A 16,041-nucleotide genomic window follows, 5' to 3' on the forward strand; every position below is an offset into this window, starting at 1 on the left:
ATGAAAAGGGGGACAAAGTGCGTCGCGCGGACCATCAACTTGTCCAATCCCGAGACATGCGTGAGGCCGAAGAGGATCCAGAAGCTAGTGGAACCGGACGTGTTACACCCGTGTCCGAACGCTGCTGGGAGCGGCGCGTCTTATTGGACTCCGAGACCGGTGACCATTAAAATCTGTACGCGGAAGGAGATGGAAAGGACTTGTCCGCCAAAAGTGAGCGAAACTCGGAATACCTCCGAGGTGGGAGATTAGGTTGACTCGTTAGCCTCGATACCTTTCGCGCGAAGCCACGCGCGGATCGTCTTTGCGCGACGTTCGCGTCTCCTAACGGCGGAATCGATCGATCGATACGCGGGGTGACGTTTACCCGAAATTAGTTGGACGGTCCGGTATACACGCGGATGGGTCCCTAATGGAGGAGGACAGTTTCGAGTTGGCGGACTCGTTACGGACACGTACCTACGTACACACACCTACGCGACCGACCGACCGATCGTCGCGTTTAACACCCTCCTCCGATCCCCACTTATCGGGTATCGCGTTGGCAAATATAAATTTCCGTGCCGAGTCGCGATAGAAATATGCAGCGCGTCTCTGTTCTTAAAAATTCTCAAATATTGATATTCTTCTAAGTCACGTATGCAAACTCGGTAGCCTGCCCGTGGGAACGATATAAACCGTGATACATACGGGTTTACATAGGCGGATGTACGTAGTGGTAACCTTTACGTGTGTACCGTACGTTTGCCTAGCTCTGCGACTGCCCGCAGAAGGTACCGGCAAACACGGTTGGCCAAAGATTGCGCAGAGCTCTGGTTTTCCTCTTAAAGAGCGGCATCGCAGCCGGCCTCGTTTACTGGACGCACTCCGAGGGTTTGTGGGGTAGCAGCGACGACGTCGAGGACTTGTATCGCAGAATAATGATCACGATCGGATCCGACCCAGACCAAGTAACGACGACGATTCCTAAATAAATATTCCAACTTTTTCTTTTCATTCAAATTTCCATCGAACTCGTGTCGCAGATCGAGTTGCCTCGCGTCAGCGAGTACAAGTATCGGATGACAGAGCGATACAATCGCGCGGTCTTTACCATAATCAATTATATCGTGGCCGCGTCGACGATGCTGCGGAGTAAAGTTGGAGGTATCACAGCCGACGTCGAACCACCCGAGGCCGCCGAGCCATCCGACGACGGCGACGACCCGACGGACACCGAGGAAGAAAGCTAACGTTCCCTCGTTATTAAATCATACAAGGCAAATGTCGTCTCTCTCTCTCTCTCTCTCTCAAAGTCGTACCGTTTGCGTACCGTCTCGCGACGGGTTTGAATACCCTAACGCTATACATATACGTATCTATTCTAAATACGCTTTCGAGTACGCTCTTACACGCGCACGCATATGGATTAGAAGGTGCGCGTAACTACGCGAAATACAAGCGCGGATTAAAATTCCGTTCAGGCTGCTTCCATTTTTTCCCCGAGACACTGGAGGGTACACCGGGGATTTCTCACGGTACTTGCATCTTAAGCGATTTTTATGGTGCCTCTTTCTATAGCCGTAAAATTCCCGCCTCCTCTCCTCTCCTTGCCTCGTGTTTCGTTTGGCATGAATTTATTTTCACGAGAGAATGTTCGTTGCTCACGAACGAGCGTATCGTATTTCTACGTGAAACGTTACGTCTACGTTTTACTTCGAATCGCGTATGACCTTCGATCGAAGCATTTTAATTCTGGAGAAATCGTGGGTGAGTTTAGCGGGCATTGATTTAACGGGCACCACGGTCCGGTCCGAAACTCGTGCTTCGAGTCGATCGATGAACAGTTTCGTCGACCGACGACTGCTGCTGGGTCGAATAATTTAAACGATACAACCTTTGACGTGCCTCGGAAGTTGTTCGAAAGTTGTTTCTGCAAATTCGAGCGTAATCGTAGCGGAAGAAAGGTCGCGGAAGGAAGGTGATTGAAAGTACAGTTCGGTTTGGACAGTTAAACAGTTTATTCAGATCGAAACATTAGGTAGTGTATATATATATACATACGAGTTAGGGTAGGTAGACGATACGGAGTTTCTGATATGAAATCACCTATACAGTGAACTTAAAATTTGATTATGTACATTCGTTAGAGTCTCCAAGTTTCGACGCGTCGTTCGTCCAGTTGTCGCGCGGAGGCGAAGACGGAAGAAAATGAAACGATAGCGTTCTATCTGTTTCCCGTGATCGGAGATGAAACGAGTTAAAAGGGTTTTGAGCGCGTACAAGAGCCGACGCGGATTCGCCGCGGGTTGTGCGTGTGTACCGTTCGAAATTGATTCTCGCCAGATCGACACCCGGATATGTTAGGCTAATGTTCGTGGACGTGAAAAATGTGCGAGATCGCGTCGCGACGATTGCTCGTCACGAGGCTGGTGTTTCGTTTCTTTTTTTTCTTCTTTTTTTCGTTCGATCGTTTCATAGAAAAAGGCTGATTCGATCCGATCCCGGAAACGCGACTAGTTGTACGTTGCGGCGAGGATAGCGTGTACTCTAATTAACGAAGATCGTTGCGTTCGTCGAGCGTTCGTCGAGCGTTCGTCGAGCGTTCGTTGGGGGAAATAACGACCTGTCCACCTGTCACTCGAACGAGAAATCGATGTCGTCCGTGAATCGTCCCCCGTGAACGATGATACCGGACGCGTCATTTCGAATCGCCTCCAGTTTCTACTCGTTTCCAACTATCACCGGTAAGTCGGACAAAGATCGAATCCCGAGCTCGCCCTCTCGCACACTGGTCAACTCTTTAACGATACATACTTGTATGTACAACGATACGACATTAACTAACGAGCAACGACTTTTAGTTGTATTTTTTTTTCTCTTTTGTTTATTCATTCATTTATTTATTTATTCATTTACTTACTTGCTTACTTACTCGCTTATTTACTTACTTGCTTACTTACTTACTTACTTACTTATTTATTCATTTACTTTTTGCTTGTTTCGTTATTCTCCTTTCCGGTTTCGGTTGATTTGTTCACTCTTCTATTCCGTCGTTATCTATATTGATTTATTTAAAACATCGAAAGAAACACCGGCGACGTTCGGTACGTTCGGACGTTACTTATCGTATTAACGTTTCGATCGAAAGGCGTAATCGAACTTTGATAATTGAACCTTTCTTTTCCTCTCGTTTCGCGCGACAAAGTCTTGGACGAGATGCGGGTCGCTTCGTTCTTTTAGGAATCTAGGTTGCCGTTAACGTCAAGCTTCGTGACTTCGTCGCGAAGTGTCGCGTGGAAGCCCGGTTTGTCTGACCTTATAAATTGAATTTTTCACTTTATTCTGCTCCTGTTCGTCGCGAGAGTCTAATGAAATTAGAGATTTCCCCTTGGCCCGATCAGATCGCGGGAAACTTTCGTTCCGTGATTGTTGCGCTTGTCCGCGTTAATACGGGTCTCCCCCGAACCAGACACGATATGTGCACAGATATATATATATATATATATACGTATGTATGTATGTATGCATGTATGTACGTATGTATGTATGTATGTATGTATGTATGTATGTATGTATGTATGTATGTACGATATGTATATTTACAATAGTACTCGAATTACGTAAAGAGTAAGTCGGGATTACGCGCCAAGATCGATAATTCGATCCAAGGCAGTGTTCAATCGTTCGGTCGCGATTCAATTTCAATTTCCATCTCGAGTTTCTATCCTCGATCCCGGTGCTTATTGTCGAGCGTTGCTTCGTTAAAAATTCCTCTCGGTTAGAGAAATCGAGGGGAAAAAGAATCACCGCGAGCGTTACAAGGTAGAAATCGTGTACCGTACAAACTACTTCCGGCAACGAATATGTTTTCCGGCGTCGAAACTGATTGATCAGCCTCGATACATCGGTTATCTTTTCATTCCCCCGTTCGGCTTCCATCCATCTTCATTCTCGGAGAGAACCTTTTATCTTTCCTCGCGCCGCGTTTCTTACCCTAATGCCCTCGCGCGCGGCATGTCCGGAGGTTGCCATTCGATCGGTTACCTTTATTTTTACGTCCGGAGAGAAATATGCGAAAAGACAGTGGTGTGTCGAAGATCATTGGACTCGGAGCGGGCCGAGTGAAACAAACGCGGGAGAAAAGTTACCTCGACGTTCGGAGACAAGTTTCTAGCGTCTTCCCCGAGAGGTGGAAAACTCTCGAGAATCGGGCAAAGTTTTCACCTAACTCTCTTTTTTTTTTCTCCTTTTTCTTTCTTTTCTTTTTTCGGTAGTCCCGTAAATTTCTATACGTTCGCTCGCGATACAGCGGTACATCTAAACGCAACTCTCCGGAAGCCTGTTGGCCATCAGTCGTCTCTTGATCGCCTCGCCGTCCAAACACTCGCCAGCGACGACGACACCTTGGCCACCGCCGAGCACCACCCCGTCGCCTACGCCCTGTCCACCGGCCGCCATCGCACCCGTCATGGGCATGCTCTGTAAACTCGGTACCGCGCTTCTCGATGGTAACCTCAGCTCCGTCGGTCTTCCGGTGAATTTCTGGCAGAGCTCGTCTATCGACGGCGTGGCTCCGGCCGTCACCCAGTGTCCCGGGGGATATACACCCGGATAGCTCGGCGGGCTCACTTCCACCAGATTCCCCTCTGAAAATAATTGTGGAAAATATCTGCTGTATTTGTCGGTTCCCCGTGCTCTTCTTTTGTCGCGATGAAATAGCACCGCGCGGCCCGCGCGTGTAAGCCGCGGTAATTGAATAAAATCTATTCACGCGGCTATTACAAATCGTACCGGGGCTATACGTAACTCGGCGCAATTAGATTAACCGGGCGCGGGGGGCATTTGCGAGAGCGTTTCCTGCCCTTCCTGTTATTCGAAAATCCGGACCGACGATCGATCGATCCTCCCATCCTCTCTGCGCAACTTACCAAATTTATTCGGAATTACGTCCGGATCGGTTTCCACGGTTTGCTGAGGATTCTGCACCGGATACGGCTGGGCCGGTAGCTCGCTGAGCTCCGCCGGTTTTTCGTGACGCGGCTTCGAGACTCGATCGCGTCGCACGCGCACCACCACCACCAGAACGATCAGCACCAGGGTGATCAACGCTCCGACCACCACCCCTATCAGCGGCGACAGCACGATCCCAGCGTCTTGTCCTTGAACAGAACGCATAAATCTCTGTTACCTGCATACCCACGTCTCTGCGCCATCTACGTGTGCGTACTTAATTAGCGCGGTTGACGCGAGACGACGCGTTTACGAGGAGAGGAGAGAGAGTAATTAACAAATTCCGCGCGTTCGCGCCGTTTCAGCCAGGCCTCGATGAAATTTACGAGGAACTGGGGATTGACAAATGAACAACGGTAATTTATTTAAAATTATCGCGGCCATAATTAAACGATGCACAGCGCCCTGTAATAATCGCGCGATCGTTCGCTCGACCACCGAATAAATCGTAATATATCCATACATTAATAAACAGCCAGAACCGCGGGACGTTGCAAATGGCACGATAATAATCATTGTGAAACGGTAGACGAGCTTTCCGAGAGGGATAATCGAGCGACGCTATCCGCTACCTTTAACGCTATCGCGCCTTTGATTACTCGCTTCTTTCTCCTTTTCTTTTCCTTTTTCTTATTCCTCTCACCGAGTAACGCTCGATCGAATACTGCTTGGCGCCAGTTTCGTTCGTTACAATTTTCTTAATTGAACTAGTTACCGAACTGTTGTCATCGCGAAACTTCAATTGGAAGTGCACCTCGGCTAGAATTATCCTCCGGATGACGGGTTCCATGTGACTACCTAATTAAATGAACTGTCCAATTAGGAGAGTGCTTTTTAACGTACACTCGCTTCATCTTTTTTTTTTTTTCTCTCTCCTCCCTTGGCTATAATTTTTCTCTTTTCTCCCCCTGGAACAGCGCCTCTATTCATTTACAAATATTTGTCGCACATTTGTAGACCAGAAATTTCCTTTTCCTTTCTTTTCTCTTCTCTTCTCTGTTCCGTCGGGCACCCCGTCGCGAGCGTTCGAGCTCTAGTGGTATTCGTTGGGAAAACAACGGATGAAGAAACGCAAATTAGAGCAAAGGATTAATCATACCGCGTGACACAGCACGGACTCGACGACTGCTTTACAGTCCTCCCTGGCTGTTTACCATCTTCCATTTTTTCTCTCTCTCTCTACGCGCGCGCGCGCGCGCGTACAAGCCCGAGAAAAGAGCTCGTGCAAACGGCTTTATACCAAATTTTAGTTAGCTTTGGACTTGATTCAAATGTTTGTCGGCTTAAAATTGGAGGGAAAGATTTGGCAGGGGATCGGGGTTAGGGTAGGTAATAGGCGGTAGCCGTAAAATATCGGTGTAGGCTAATTCTTGGGTTCGCGTTCGCAGCCGCGTGACGTTTTAGTTGATAGTGGCCGAGCGTGGGAACCGGCCTGCTGTTTTCGTCGGATAATTAACAAAACTGTATTCTTGCAGGGCGGCTCGGCCAGCTGTGGCTCCGCAGTGCTTCGCAGTGCTTCGCAGTGCTTCGCAGTGCCGCGCGGCAGTTTAACTAGGACGGAGGCGGCAGCGCGCTCGTTAGCCTCCCGTGACGAACGTTTTTAATTCTCAGCCAGAGCACCGAGAGACCGGCAAAGAGTATATACCAAACGTACTAGATTCGCTCCGGCTACCTCGGCTATCGGTTTTAACAATTGCAATTACGTGGAATTTTTCTGGGGGAAGCCAAGCTTCCGAAAAGGATCTGGATTGTGCCGAAGCTCGGGTTTCTCAGGGCCAGGGTGGTGAAATCGAGCGGAGGGGGGAAACGCGAAACGCGAAACGCGAAACGCGAGAAGGAGAATCGTGGTAAACGCCGCGGTGGCGGTGTTTACGGAGTGCTCGGTATACGTGTCGTGCATAATACAGGTGTATATTTATGCATGTAAATGGCGTACGCGCACGCGTACGCGTTCCCGTCTATTTACAGGTTCGAAGGTGTTTCGTTGGAACGCTCGTAAAACCGTGGGTTTAATCAGCCACCGCGGTGGCCCGCTCGCGCTCGCGCCCTACCGGTGTATCGCGCCATAACCCGCCGCCATAAGGAACGTTCCGGCTCTGTTGCCAACCGTGCCGGATCCTCCTCCTCCTCCTCCTCCTCCTCCTCCTCCTCCTCGGCGATACACGTCGGTTCGTATTAAAATACGCATTTACCCGGGAATGGGGGAAATCGGCGTGAAACAGAGTACGTAATATCGTACACTGCCGTTGAAATATCGCGTTCGAAATATCGTTGCGTTTTATTGCTATCCTTGAATCGAGAGCGTCGTCCGACGAATGGATGATGGCGTCGGCGGAACGAATATACCAGAGGTGAAGTTCTCGTAAAAGCATCGACGAGCGGCAGTCTCGCGTGGGGTTTTTTCGTTTTCAACGCACAGAAATGTTTCCTCCGTTTTCCGTTCGTTTGTTATGTTTTCTAATCGATCCGAAGACTAATAGAGCAGTTTTTAGTAGATCAGAGAGTTGGAGCGGACGCAGTTCGCGATCGTAAAAGTTGCAATGGAAGTTTAATCGAGTTCCACGCGAAGAAACGTCTGGTGCCGAGGTAGTAAAGATAAACCGGTCCTTATACCCCCTCGATTCTCGAGGATGGTCTAACGGGAATCCCGTTAGAGAAGCGAGACCGGGGTAAATCGCATATCCCGGCGGGCTCCCGAACTCGCGGAGTTCATCCAAGTTTCGATCGCTAATCGGTCTTAACGCGGCGGGAGGAGATCTGGAAAAAATAACCCAGCCGAATGGACTTTGTCCGCATCCGGGTAGCCGCTACCCAGTATTATATATGTAATATATCGCTTACTCGGTCCGCGAGTAAGACGGAGAGGAGGTGGTTCGCTGTCACGCGGTCGGCTAAGTCACCAAAAAGCCGGGCTTAGCCGGAGTCAGATCTAACTTGGGCTCACCTGGATTAATTTCAACGTAAAGCTAACCCCGAATCGATGTTGTCCTGCTGGTAGCCCCGACTAAGGCGACTTACGCGTGTCCCCGACCGTTTTCAATTAATGAAACGCTCACGCGAGCGAGCCTCTTTCGTCTCCGTGACCGATCGCTTTCGACCCGGATTACCACCGTCTCCGCGGGGCGAAATTATTCTCCATCCCTCGCGCGGACATATTAAAAGGATTACCAACCTCCTGCTGCAACGTCGAAGGTTATCGAAGGTTATCGAAGGTTATATCGAAGGTTATATCGTAGGGAAGCTCGAAAGGCTTAAGGGGCCAGGAGCAGGTATATATACTCTAATCTCAATTATCGTAGGAACCCTTTATCTATCGCGTCGTCTCTCTCTCCGATTTCGGTTTAATTCGACTACCCGCGGGCTATCGGTTTCACCAAAATTACTCGACTCCGCGACTCCCCCCCCCACCCCCTGCTCTAATACCCGGTATTCTTCGGTGAAGAGGATCGTTTGACCGGAATCGAAGCGCAAGAACGACGTATCGAGGTAATTTTCTCGGGGGCGAAAACAGGAGTGGAATTTGATGGGTAATCGGATTCAGAATTCGGTGCAGCTGACGTCTTTCAACCTCAGCCGGGTCGGGGGCGTCGTTGAATTCGCAAGGAATCCTGTCGTGCGGACGCGTCGATCGATTTGCCTATAATTTCTCTTTCGAACTAGGCGAACACCGAGGACGGTTTCCCGAAATTAAGCGGGATTCAGTCGGCTGTGCGGATAGGCGACGTTGCCGCGCGTCAACGTCACCGGCTGTTTCCTCCTGTAGAACGCTATCCGTTCCCCGGTTCCTCCGGCTACGAATTATTTCGTTTCGTGATCGATGACGGGCAAATTTCACGGGCTTTCGAACAACCGTTCCTCGAATCAAATTCGAAATCTACTAGCTGCCAGTGCTAAACCGTACCGTAGCGATCGTATAATTAACACCGGTGAAATAACGACCCGGCCGACTCGAGAGGGCTGCGCTTCCGTGGTACCTCCGTTACCCCCGATGGACGTTATCGTTTCGCGGTATTAGCCAGCGCACCGTTTCGCAACGTTAACAGATTTCGATTGGGGGCCGGTCGACGGTCGACGGTCGACGGTCGACGGTCGTCGGTCGTCGTATAATCACGACTCGACTCGTTTCCGCTTAATTCCGCGGCCAGTATTTAGAGACGGGCTTAGAACGGCTGGAGAACGGCCCGTTATGATACTTCCGGCAACATTACCCGTTACGAATGGGCCGGTGCGACGGTGGCGGTGGCCAAAACCGTTTGAGGAATTTCCACCGCGTAACCCGGCGAAATTGTTGGATAACTCAACCGCGCGCACCCGCTCGATATAAACTCCCCTTTCGAATATATTACCGCGCGGAGAATATTTCTTAAGGACTTAACGGTGACTCGCACGCCGCGATAATAATCGTTTTCCTTCCGACAGGACTTTGCTCGCCGCCGCTTTAATGGAATTTAAAGCGAGCTGCTCCCCTTTCTTCGCCGGACCAAATCTTCCCCGGTTAAACTGATTACCGTCGAATAATGAAAACAGAAAAGAGGAGAAATTCATAATTTCGCGACGGCACTCGCCGAGAGTAGGAGCCGGTTTCAATGACGAAACCGGCAAACGTACCGGAGGAGCAATTTGCCACGCTGACGCGGCTTTCCCGCGTTCGATCGATCGCAGCCATCGACCGACCGACCAACCGACCGACCGCCACCACCGTGAGCTGGATTTCAAGACGCAGCCTTAAGGGAACCCGACGAAACGGATTTGCGGTTCGAGCACGTACACCGCCGCCAATCAGCACGCGTTCTCTCGTTCGTCTCGCCGGCGACGTAGAGACGTCGGTTTTTCGTTTCCACCAATTTTTAACCAATCGACGACCCAACTTTTCGACGAGTACGAACAGAGCGTGGGACCCGGTGTGTACGTGCGCGCAGGTAACCCACCTCTTTGCAGAGGTGCGCGTAACGCTCGTCGCGTGCTCGATTCCTCCGAGGTTAATCGATACCCCCGATGCTTCGGGAGGTGGTAACGGAAACTCCTCGTTTAATTCAATTCCTAACGTACGGGGACGCTGTCCGACGCTTTTGTTGCATTCCAATTATTTCTATCCTCGAATCGTTCGATTATCCACGGATCGAGAGTGGAGAGAAAACGACGACGGACGTCGGCGGACGAAAAAAGTTTCAGAGCCTGACGAGAACTAGCAGAGGCGGAGCGGACCCGGAGGAGACGAAAAAGAGGCGGAGAGGGAGAAAAATGACGACGGGAGTAAACAGAGCTAAGTGAAGTTAACGACGGAGCAAGAAGAGCGGCAAAAATGACCTCGGGAAAATTACCGCACGCGAAACGGCTTAATGTCCAAAAAGAGGAGCGAAGGGAGAGGAGGCCGCTTAACGACCACCCTGTACATTCGTATCTCTTCTGGATAGCCTCTTCTCCGTCTCTGCGCTCGCTCTTTCTTTTCGCCCGCCGCGCCTCCTCCTCGCCGCTTAGCCCTTTCCGACGTCTGCTCTACCGGTTCCGGTGCCGGGTGCCGTTGGGACCATTATCTGTAATTGCTTTCCTTAATTCGATGCTCGTTGCTCTGCGTGGCGAATGGGAAAAAATTCTTCCAACGCTTCGGAAAAAACTCGACACATATTATCTGTACCAGTGTTTCGCGTAACATCTAATCGCGTTTAGAGTTCGAAACGAAAGATGGCCAAACGCGATTCGTATCTTTCCGGTATAGCGAGTGTGCGAGTTGGTAAGTGGGTAAGTAATGGCAGTCGTTTGTTCTTGAACGTCGAGAAGTTGATGTACGAGGAGGAGTGGTGACGCGAGGACCGGGCGAGCGTGTACTCGCGCGCACGGTGTACTTAGGCGCGCGCGTTCCGCGCTTGCAAATTGATAGACACCGCCGTTACCGCTCTAAATCACTTTACTGACAATTGATTTGGTACCCTCCGTTTTACCTCGTTGTAAACTCGACGCCACGTTGATATTTACGATCGCGGCCAGTGCAGACGACGTCATCCGGTGACGCGCCATCGTGACAAATCTTTTACATTTTTCCGCCCACTTCCGTAATAACGACCTTCGACCAGTTTCCGTCCTCTTTCGCTATCGCATTGTACGATGGCCAACGCGTTCGGGAGGAACAGTGGAGTCGGTCGCCGGTCTAACGATAAGCGGCAGAACTGTACACACTCGACGCGTTCCAGCGTCGTTGTCTCGGTGCTCTGGCGATTCGTCTTGCTTACCAGCCCAGTCGTTGACACCACCCACTCGGGCGGAGAACAGCCGCCATCCGTTTCGAGAAACCCGCAGAAATTCGCGAACGACCTTGCCCCCACACCCCATCCCGTTCGCGCTGTTCTCGGATTCCTCTGAAACGTTTGTTAAAACGGGTGCCGGTCTCGCTATATCGATCGAGTTTCGTTTTCTGTACACGCACGCACGCGCACGCACACAGAGACGAGAAAAGGGATAGAACTTACCCGTTCGTTTTTCGGCGTCGCGATAGGTGACCTCGCTGAGTATAACCGGCTGACTGCGGCCTTTCGCGTTCACGGCGTAAACCGCGACGTGAACGCCCGCCTTGACGGGTGCCTCCAAGTCGGCGAGAGAGAAACTCGGCTCGTCGCCGTTCGAGACGTTGTAGAGGGGCTGGCTGCTCGACAGGAAATCCACGTCGCCGTGGTACACCTCTAGGATGAATTTTTGCGGAAGCCCGCCATCGTAACCAGCCACGCATTTCACCTCGACGCTGGTGTAAGTCTGGTTCGCGAGCGTGCAGTTACGGACCGGAAATGGTTTCCCTGAAACGACAACCGTCGCCACGGTTCATTTTCACATCGCTCGACAAAAATAATCTCCACCTCCTTCTGTTCATCGACGTTCCTCGCCAACTTTCGAATATTAAAACGAGCCGGCGCGTGAAATTGCTTCGGAGCAAAGGATTTCGCTCTTTAGAGCGTTGCCCCACTGCCCGCAATATTCTACTGCTTGGGCCGCTCCGCTACTTTCCACTCGCTATCCATGTCTCTATCCAGTTCTCTGGGTATGCACGCGCAAACGATTATTATCCGTCTCCGTTACGCGATCCGCTTTGTTTTCTTATTCTCTAGGTTCTCGCCAACCCTCGGGGACACTTTGCGTACGCTCCACAGGTTGGCCCGAAACCATATCTGGTCTACACTCTTAACCGTTCGCAGGGAACCGAGGGAAGAAAATAAATACCGTTCGTCTTCTTCGCGTCGTTGACGCGAACAAACGACTCGAAAGGGAATCGACTTTTGTACCTTTCTGTTTCTCGAAAGATTCGTTTAATTTCACCGAGGTTCAATTTCTCTGAAAATTCCATTCTCGATAAACGGACCCCTTCGTTTCAACCGCGTCTGAAACATGTGAAACGCGAAATGGCTAGCGAATAGTTTTTCACGGTTCGAAGCTACGCTCCCGTCTGTTATTTAATCAACATCGGCCCGAGGTAATGACTTTCTCGCGTCGGCGATTCCTTTATTTCGTTTTTAAAATCGACCTACGTCCACCGGAAATTCTCCGGAAAATAGTTTTTTTTTACCAGCCCACGGGGCGAACAATGCTCGGAAACCCCGGCGAATAACGAGCTTAACTTTCTTTGCCCCTGCTCGGCCTTGCCTCTCTCTCTCTCTCTCTCTCTCCTCGTCGCAACATCGAATACGTTTTCAACGACCACGCGCAATATCCAATACCGGTAACGACAGCTTTCAAAATCGTCTCGTTCCGTCGACGAGGGCTGCTTTACGGCTCGCTGCGGATCAAAGAAGGGACTAGCCTCGATTTATCGCGAAATTTTTACCCGTAGACGTTCCCTCCGTACATATTACTACCTATAGTATCCGTCTACTACTTTGGTATTCTAGGAAAAAAAAAGAAAAAATGAAAAAAAAAGGCATCGCGGCGCGGACCGGCCGGTGAAAATCCGGTCGCGGATTAACGTCGGTTTACCGTGCGATGATTGGTTGCATCGTATTGTACGCGTGGCGATAATTCCCGAATATCTGTCAGGATTTCGAATTCCCTACCCTCGAAACGAACGAAACGACGCGACGTCCTTTTAGCAGAACGAGTAAGAGGAGGATAGGGAGAAATATCAAATAGGTTTCGAGGAGCGCAGGCGAGTGTCTTATTTACACGGTTTCACGGTTTCACGGTTCCACGGACGGTTGAAAGTCGTAGTTTAGGAAGCGGTAAACGGGCTCGTTTCTGGTCCGTAGAAAGGATTTTAACTCGATTTCCTGACCACTCGAAGACTCGGGGTCGAGGAGCGCGGCGGTAGCTCTCGCTGCTCCACTCGGCTGTTGTAACGTTTACCGAGAGAGATCCGGTAAATACTCACCGGCGGCTACCAGCTGGAAGAGACACGGTCTCGCCTGTGTACCGACGAAATTGTCCGCCCAGCACGACAGAGTGCCGTAATCCAGCTCTGTGGACGGCGTGTACCTGAGCACGCTCACGCCGCTCGACTTCTCCATCGAGAATCTGCCCGGCGCTACTTCCAGCGTCTCCCCGCTGTTGTTGAATTTCCATCGGAAATTGTGCGCCGGCGGATCGGCCTCCACTCTGCAAGCGATGTCCAACGACTCGCCTCTCGACGCTCCGACCACCACGATTCGCTCCTCCTTGCAGACTGGCGCGACTGAAACCAGTTTGCGTTATTTTTTTACACCGATCAACACCAGCCGAAGAACAACAACCCCTGCGTCCAATTATCTCCGCCTTCGGGCAAAGAAGGAAGCGGTCCTCCCTTAAATCTAGGACATTCAATTTGTGTGTGCCATCGGCCCCGGAAACAAGCGGAGCGTAACCAGGGAATTGGATATAAAAAATGTAGCCGAAACTAAGCGCGGATGAAATATTCAGGTAGCCTGGACGAAGGGACTAAATACAGGGGGTGGATAGAGCTACCGTATAGAGCGGCAGGCGAATATGCCGGGTTCGTTACCGAGTGCCATGAAAAATCCTCGATTAAGTCCGCTCGATTAAAATAAAGTACGCTCCGCGGTGCGGTTGAAGGGGTTCGCGTGAAGAGAGCCGCGCGCGGAGATACTCACACTTGACGCGAAACTGAAGAGGCTCGCTCCGAGTTTCGTTCAGGTCATTCGTTGCGGCGCACACGTACTTTCCAGCGCTACTCCTCGTCACGCTCTGCAGCACCAGACTCTGATTCGACCAGATTATCCTCGCCGACGTGTTGTGCGCCAATATTTGCTTCTGAAAACAATTTCAACCTTTCTAATCGTTCCTTTCCTTCTTCTTCCTTCTTCTCGCCGCTTTATCATTGCGGGCACGTTACCCACGCGACGAACCAGATTCGCGAGATGGAACGTGGCTCGATAACTTTTACGATCCGGGATCGGCCGCCGCCTTTATTACAAATCTATCCGTGTCGACGTTTTCGTAGCTGAGAAAAGAGGCCGAGAACCGTGGAAAATGGAGCGCTTCCCCGCCGCTCCACGGACGAATAGCGTAACGCTATATTTTTTATTACCCTCGAATCCTTTGACTCTCGACGCAAGAAGAGCGACGGAAGAAACAGAAGCCAAAGCTGACGGCTTATCAGCCGTTGCACGGGTAACAATGATACAGCGGCGCACTTAGTTGTTTAATCAGACCGGATGAAAAGACCGCTAGTTTCGTTATCTTTTGTGCCGTTCTTCTTTTGTCCTTTCTTTCCTTTCCTCCGGCTAACGAGCGGACAAAACGAATGCGTTTGATTCAAAAATTCGTCTAGCTTCTCTCCTGGAAAATTAACGCGACAGCGGCGAGCGCGGTTCGAAGAAAAAACCCTTGACGCTTTGAGACCGAGAGAACGCGTACGTACGTAGGTAAGGGCAGGTAGATGGTAGGTAGGTAGGTAGGTTTAATTAGGCCAGGTTGGGAGACAGAGTTTCGTTATATCTTATTTCGTTCTTGTTCGCTTCGGGCAACGAAACGAGGAACGAAGTAAACGTAGCGCTCTGTTATTGCGATTGTCTGAAAGTTGGTCCGTGTCGGCGTTGTACCATCCCTTGTTCCCGGATCCCTGGAGGTTGCGCGCTGGACACCACTCGATCTCGAGGATCGCATCGGGCCATCGAACAATAGCTCCCGAAACGGGAACCGAAACGGGAACCGAGTCGGAGAACGAGACGAGACGAGACGAGAGGAGACGAGACGAGACACGCCCAAAAGTTTCTTCGGGGTCGTTCGTTCGCCTCGTTTCACCGGATCGCGTTTCAATTAGCCGAGAGAACGCGCGGGACAGCCAGGGGTTAAAGCCAACAAGTAGGTAAAACCGGGACACGACTTGCCAGCCGGGAAGACCTTGCCAAATGCAGCCGCGCCTGTTTAATCGGAACCAGTCGGGACGTACTTCCGACCCGTTCTTTGTCTTTCCTCGATCCTCTTTTTCCTCCTCCTCCTCCTCCTTCGAATTTCACCTTCCTTTCCCTTCCCTTCCCTTCCTTTCGTTTCGTTTCCCTTAGGTATACGTATTCCAAGACCGATACCCTCCCATTACCCGGTACCCGCGCCCACGCTCAAATCCGTTCGACGAAGATAATTCGAAATCGATTCGAAACGAGGCCATTTGAATCGCGGAGAAGGTGACGCGGACAGCCGTAACGGATCGAGATCTCTTCCTCTCCTCTTCTTTTATCCTCCATATCCCTCGATCGTTTCGTAATAATTACTCGCGATCCGAGTTTCGTATCCGCGGGGTCGTCTCGCGCGTTTAGCAGCCTTCGTTAACCGTTTCGCATCGTTTTTTTCGAAACCTGCTAATTTCGCGTTCGCAATCTTTTATTTACCGATGGGGGAAGAGCGCGCTCGGGGAAATCGGGCCGAGTCAACTCGGATTCCCAATCGATGGATCGATAACCGTCCCGTTCCGTCCCGTTCCGTCGCGACGTCTCGCTTTGAGAAAGCAGCTGCAAACTTTAATGTTTCCATCCGAGTCCCCGGCTGCCGTTCGCTTTCCAACCATTTTCTCTCTCTCTCTCTCCCTCACTCTTTAACCTCGTCGCTCGCGCAGAGCGGAGGGAAACGAACGATACAGCC

General features: G+C 50.8%; 2 protein-coding genes across 6 annotated transcripts in view; one reads left to right on the top strand and one right to left on the bottom strand.

The window, feature by feature from the left end:
* On the top strand, positions 1 to 1,232 carry LOC143431361 (uncharacterized). Its single transcript, XM_076908034.1, has 3 exons — positions 1 to 213; positions 753 to 950; positions 1,026 to 1,232. The coding sequence occupies exons 1-3, from the start codon at positions 1 to 3 to the stop codon at positions 1,230 to 1,232; spliced, it is 618 nt and encodes a 205-aa protein (XP_076764149.1).
* Positions 1,233 to 4,275: 3,043 nt separating this feature from the next.
* LOC143427758 (kin of IRRE-like protein 1) overlaps positions 4,276 to 16,041 on the bottom strand; it is a 98,571-nt gene continuing 86,805 nt past the window's right edge. The window contains exons 10-14 of one of the 5 annotated variants that reach the window (XM_076902195.1): positions 14,055 to 14,214; positions 13,340 to 13,639; positions 11,457 to 11,777; positions 4,911 to 5,141; positions 4,279 to 4,628 (exon numbers count right to left, since the gene is read on the bottom strand). In XM_076902195.1, coding sequence (XP_076758310.1) covers positions 4,300 to 4,628; positions 4,911 to 5,141; positions 11,457 to 11,777; positions 13,340 to 13,639; positions 14,055 to 14,214 — 1,341 coding nt within the window. In that variant the 3' untranslated portion in view covers positions 4,279 to 4,299. Of the gene's footprint in view, positions 4,629 to 4,910; positions 5,142 to 10,189; positions 10,527 to 11,456; positions 11,778 to 13,339; positions 13,640 to 14,054; positions 14,215 to 16,041 lie in introns of those variants that run through there. The other 4 variants (XM_076902205.1, XM_076902218.1, XM_076902210.1 and 1 more) reach the window with 4 other exon arrangements.

Source organism: Xylocopa sonorina, chromosome 1 (assembly GCF_050948175.1).
Source record: "Xylocopa sonorina isolate GNS202 chromosome 1, iyXylSono1_principal, whole genome shotgun sequence".
Lineage (NCBI taxonomy): Eukaryota > Metazoa > Arthropoda > Insecta > Hymenoptera > Apidae > Xylocopa > Xylocopa sonorina.

What these genes read in the sequence shown, in the direction of transcription:
- LOC143431361 (XM_076908034.1), top strand. Translation starts at nt 1, where the DNA reads ATGAAAAGGGGGACAAAGTGCGTCGCGCGGACCATCAACTTGTCCAAT. An exon ending in AAAGGACTTGTCCGCCAAAA is followed by an intron (nt 214 to 752) that starts GTGAGCGAAACT and finishes ACGTTTGCCTAG; the next exon opens with CTCTGCGACTGCCCGCAGAA. An exon ending in TCGGATCCGACCCAGACCAA is followed by an intron (nt 951 to 1,025) that starts GTAACGACGACG and finishes CTCGTGTCGCAG; the next exon opens with ATCGAGTTGCCTCGCGTCAG.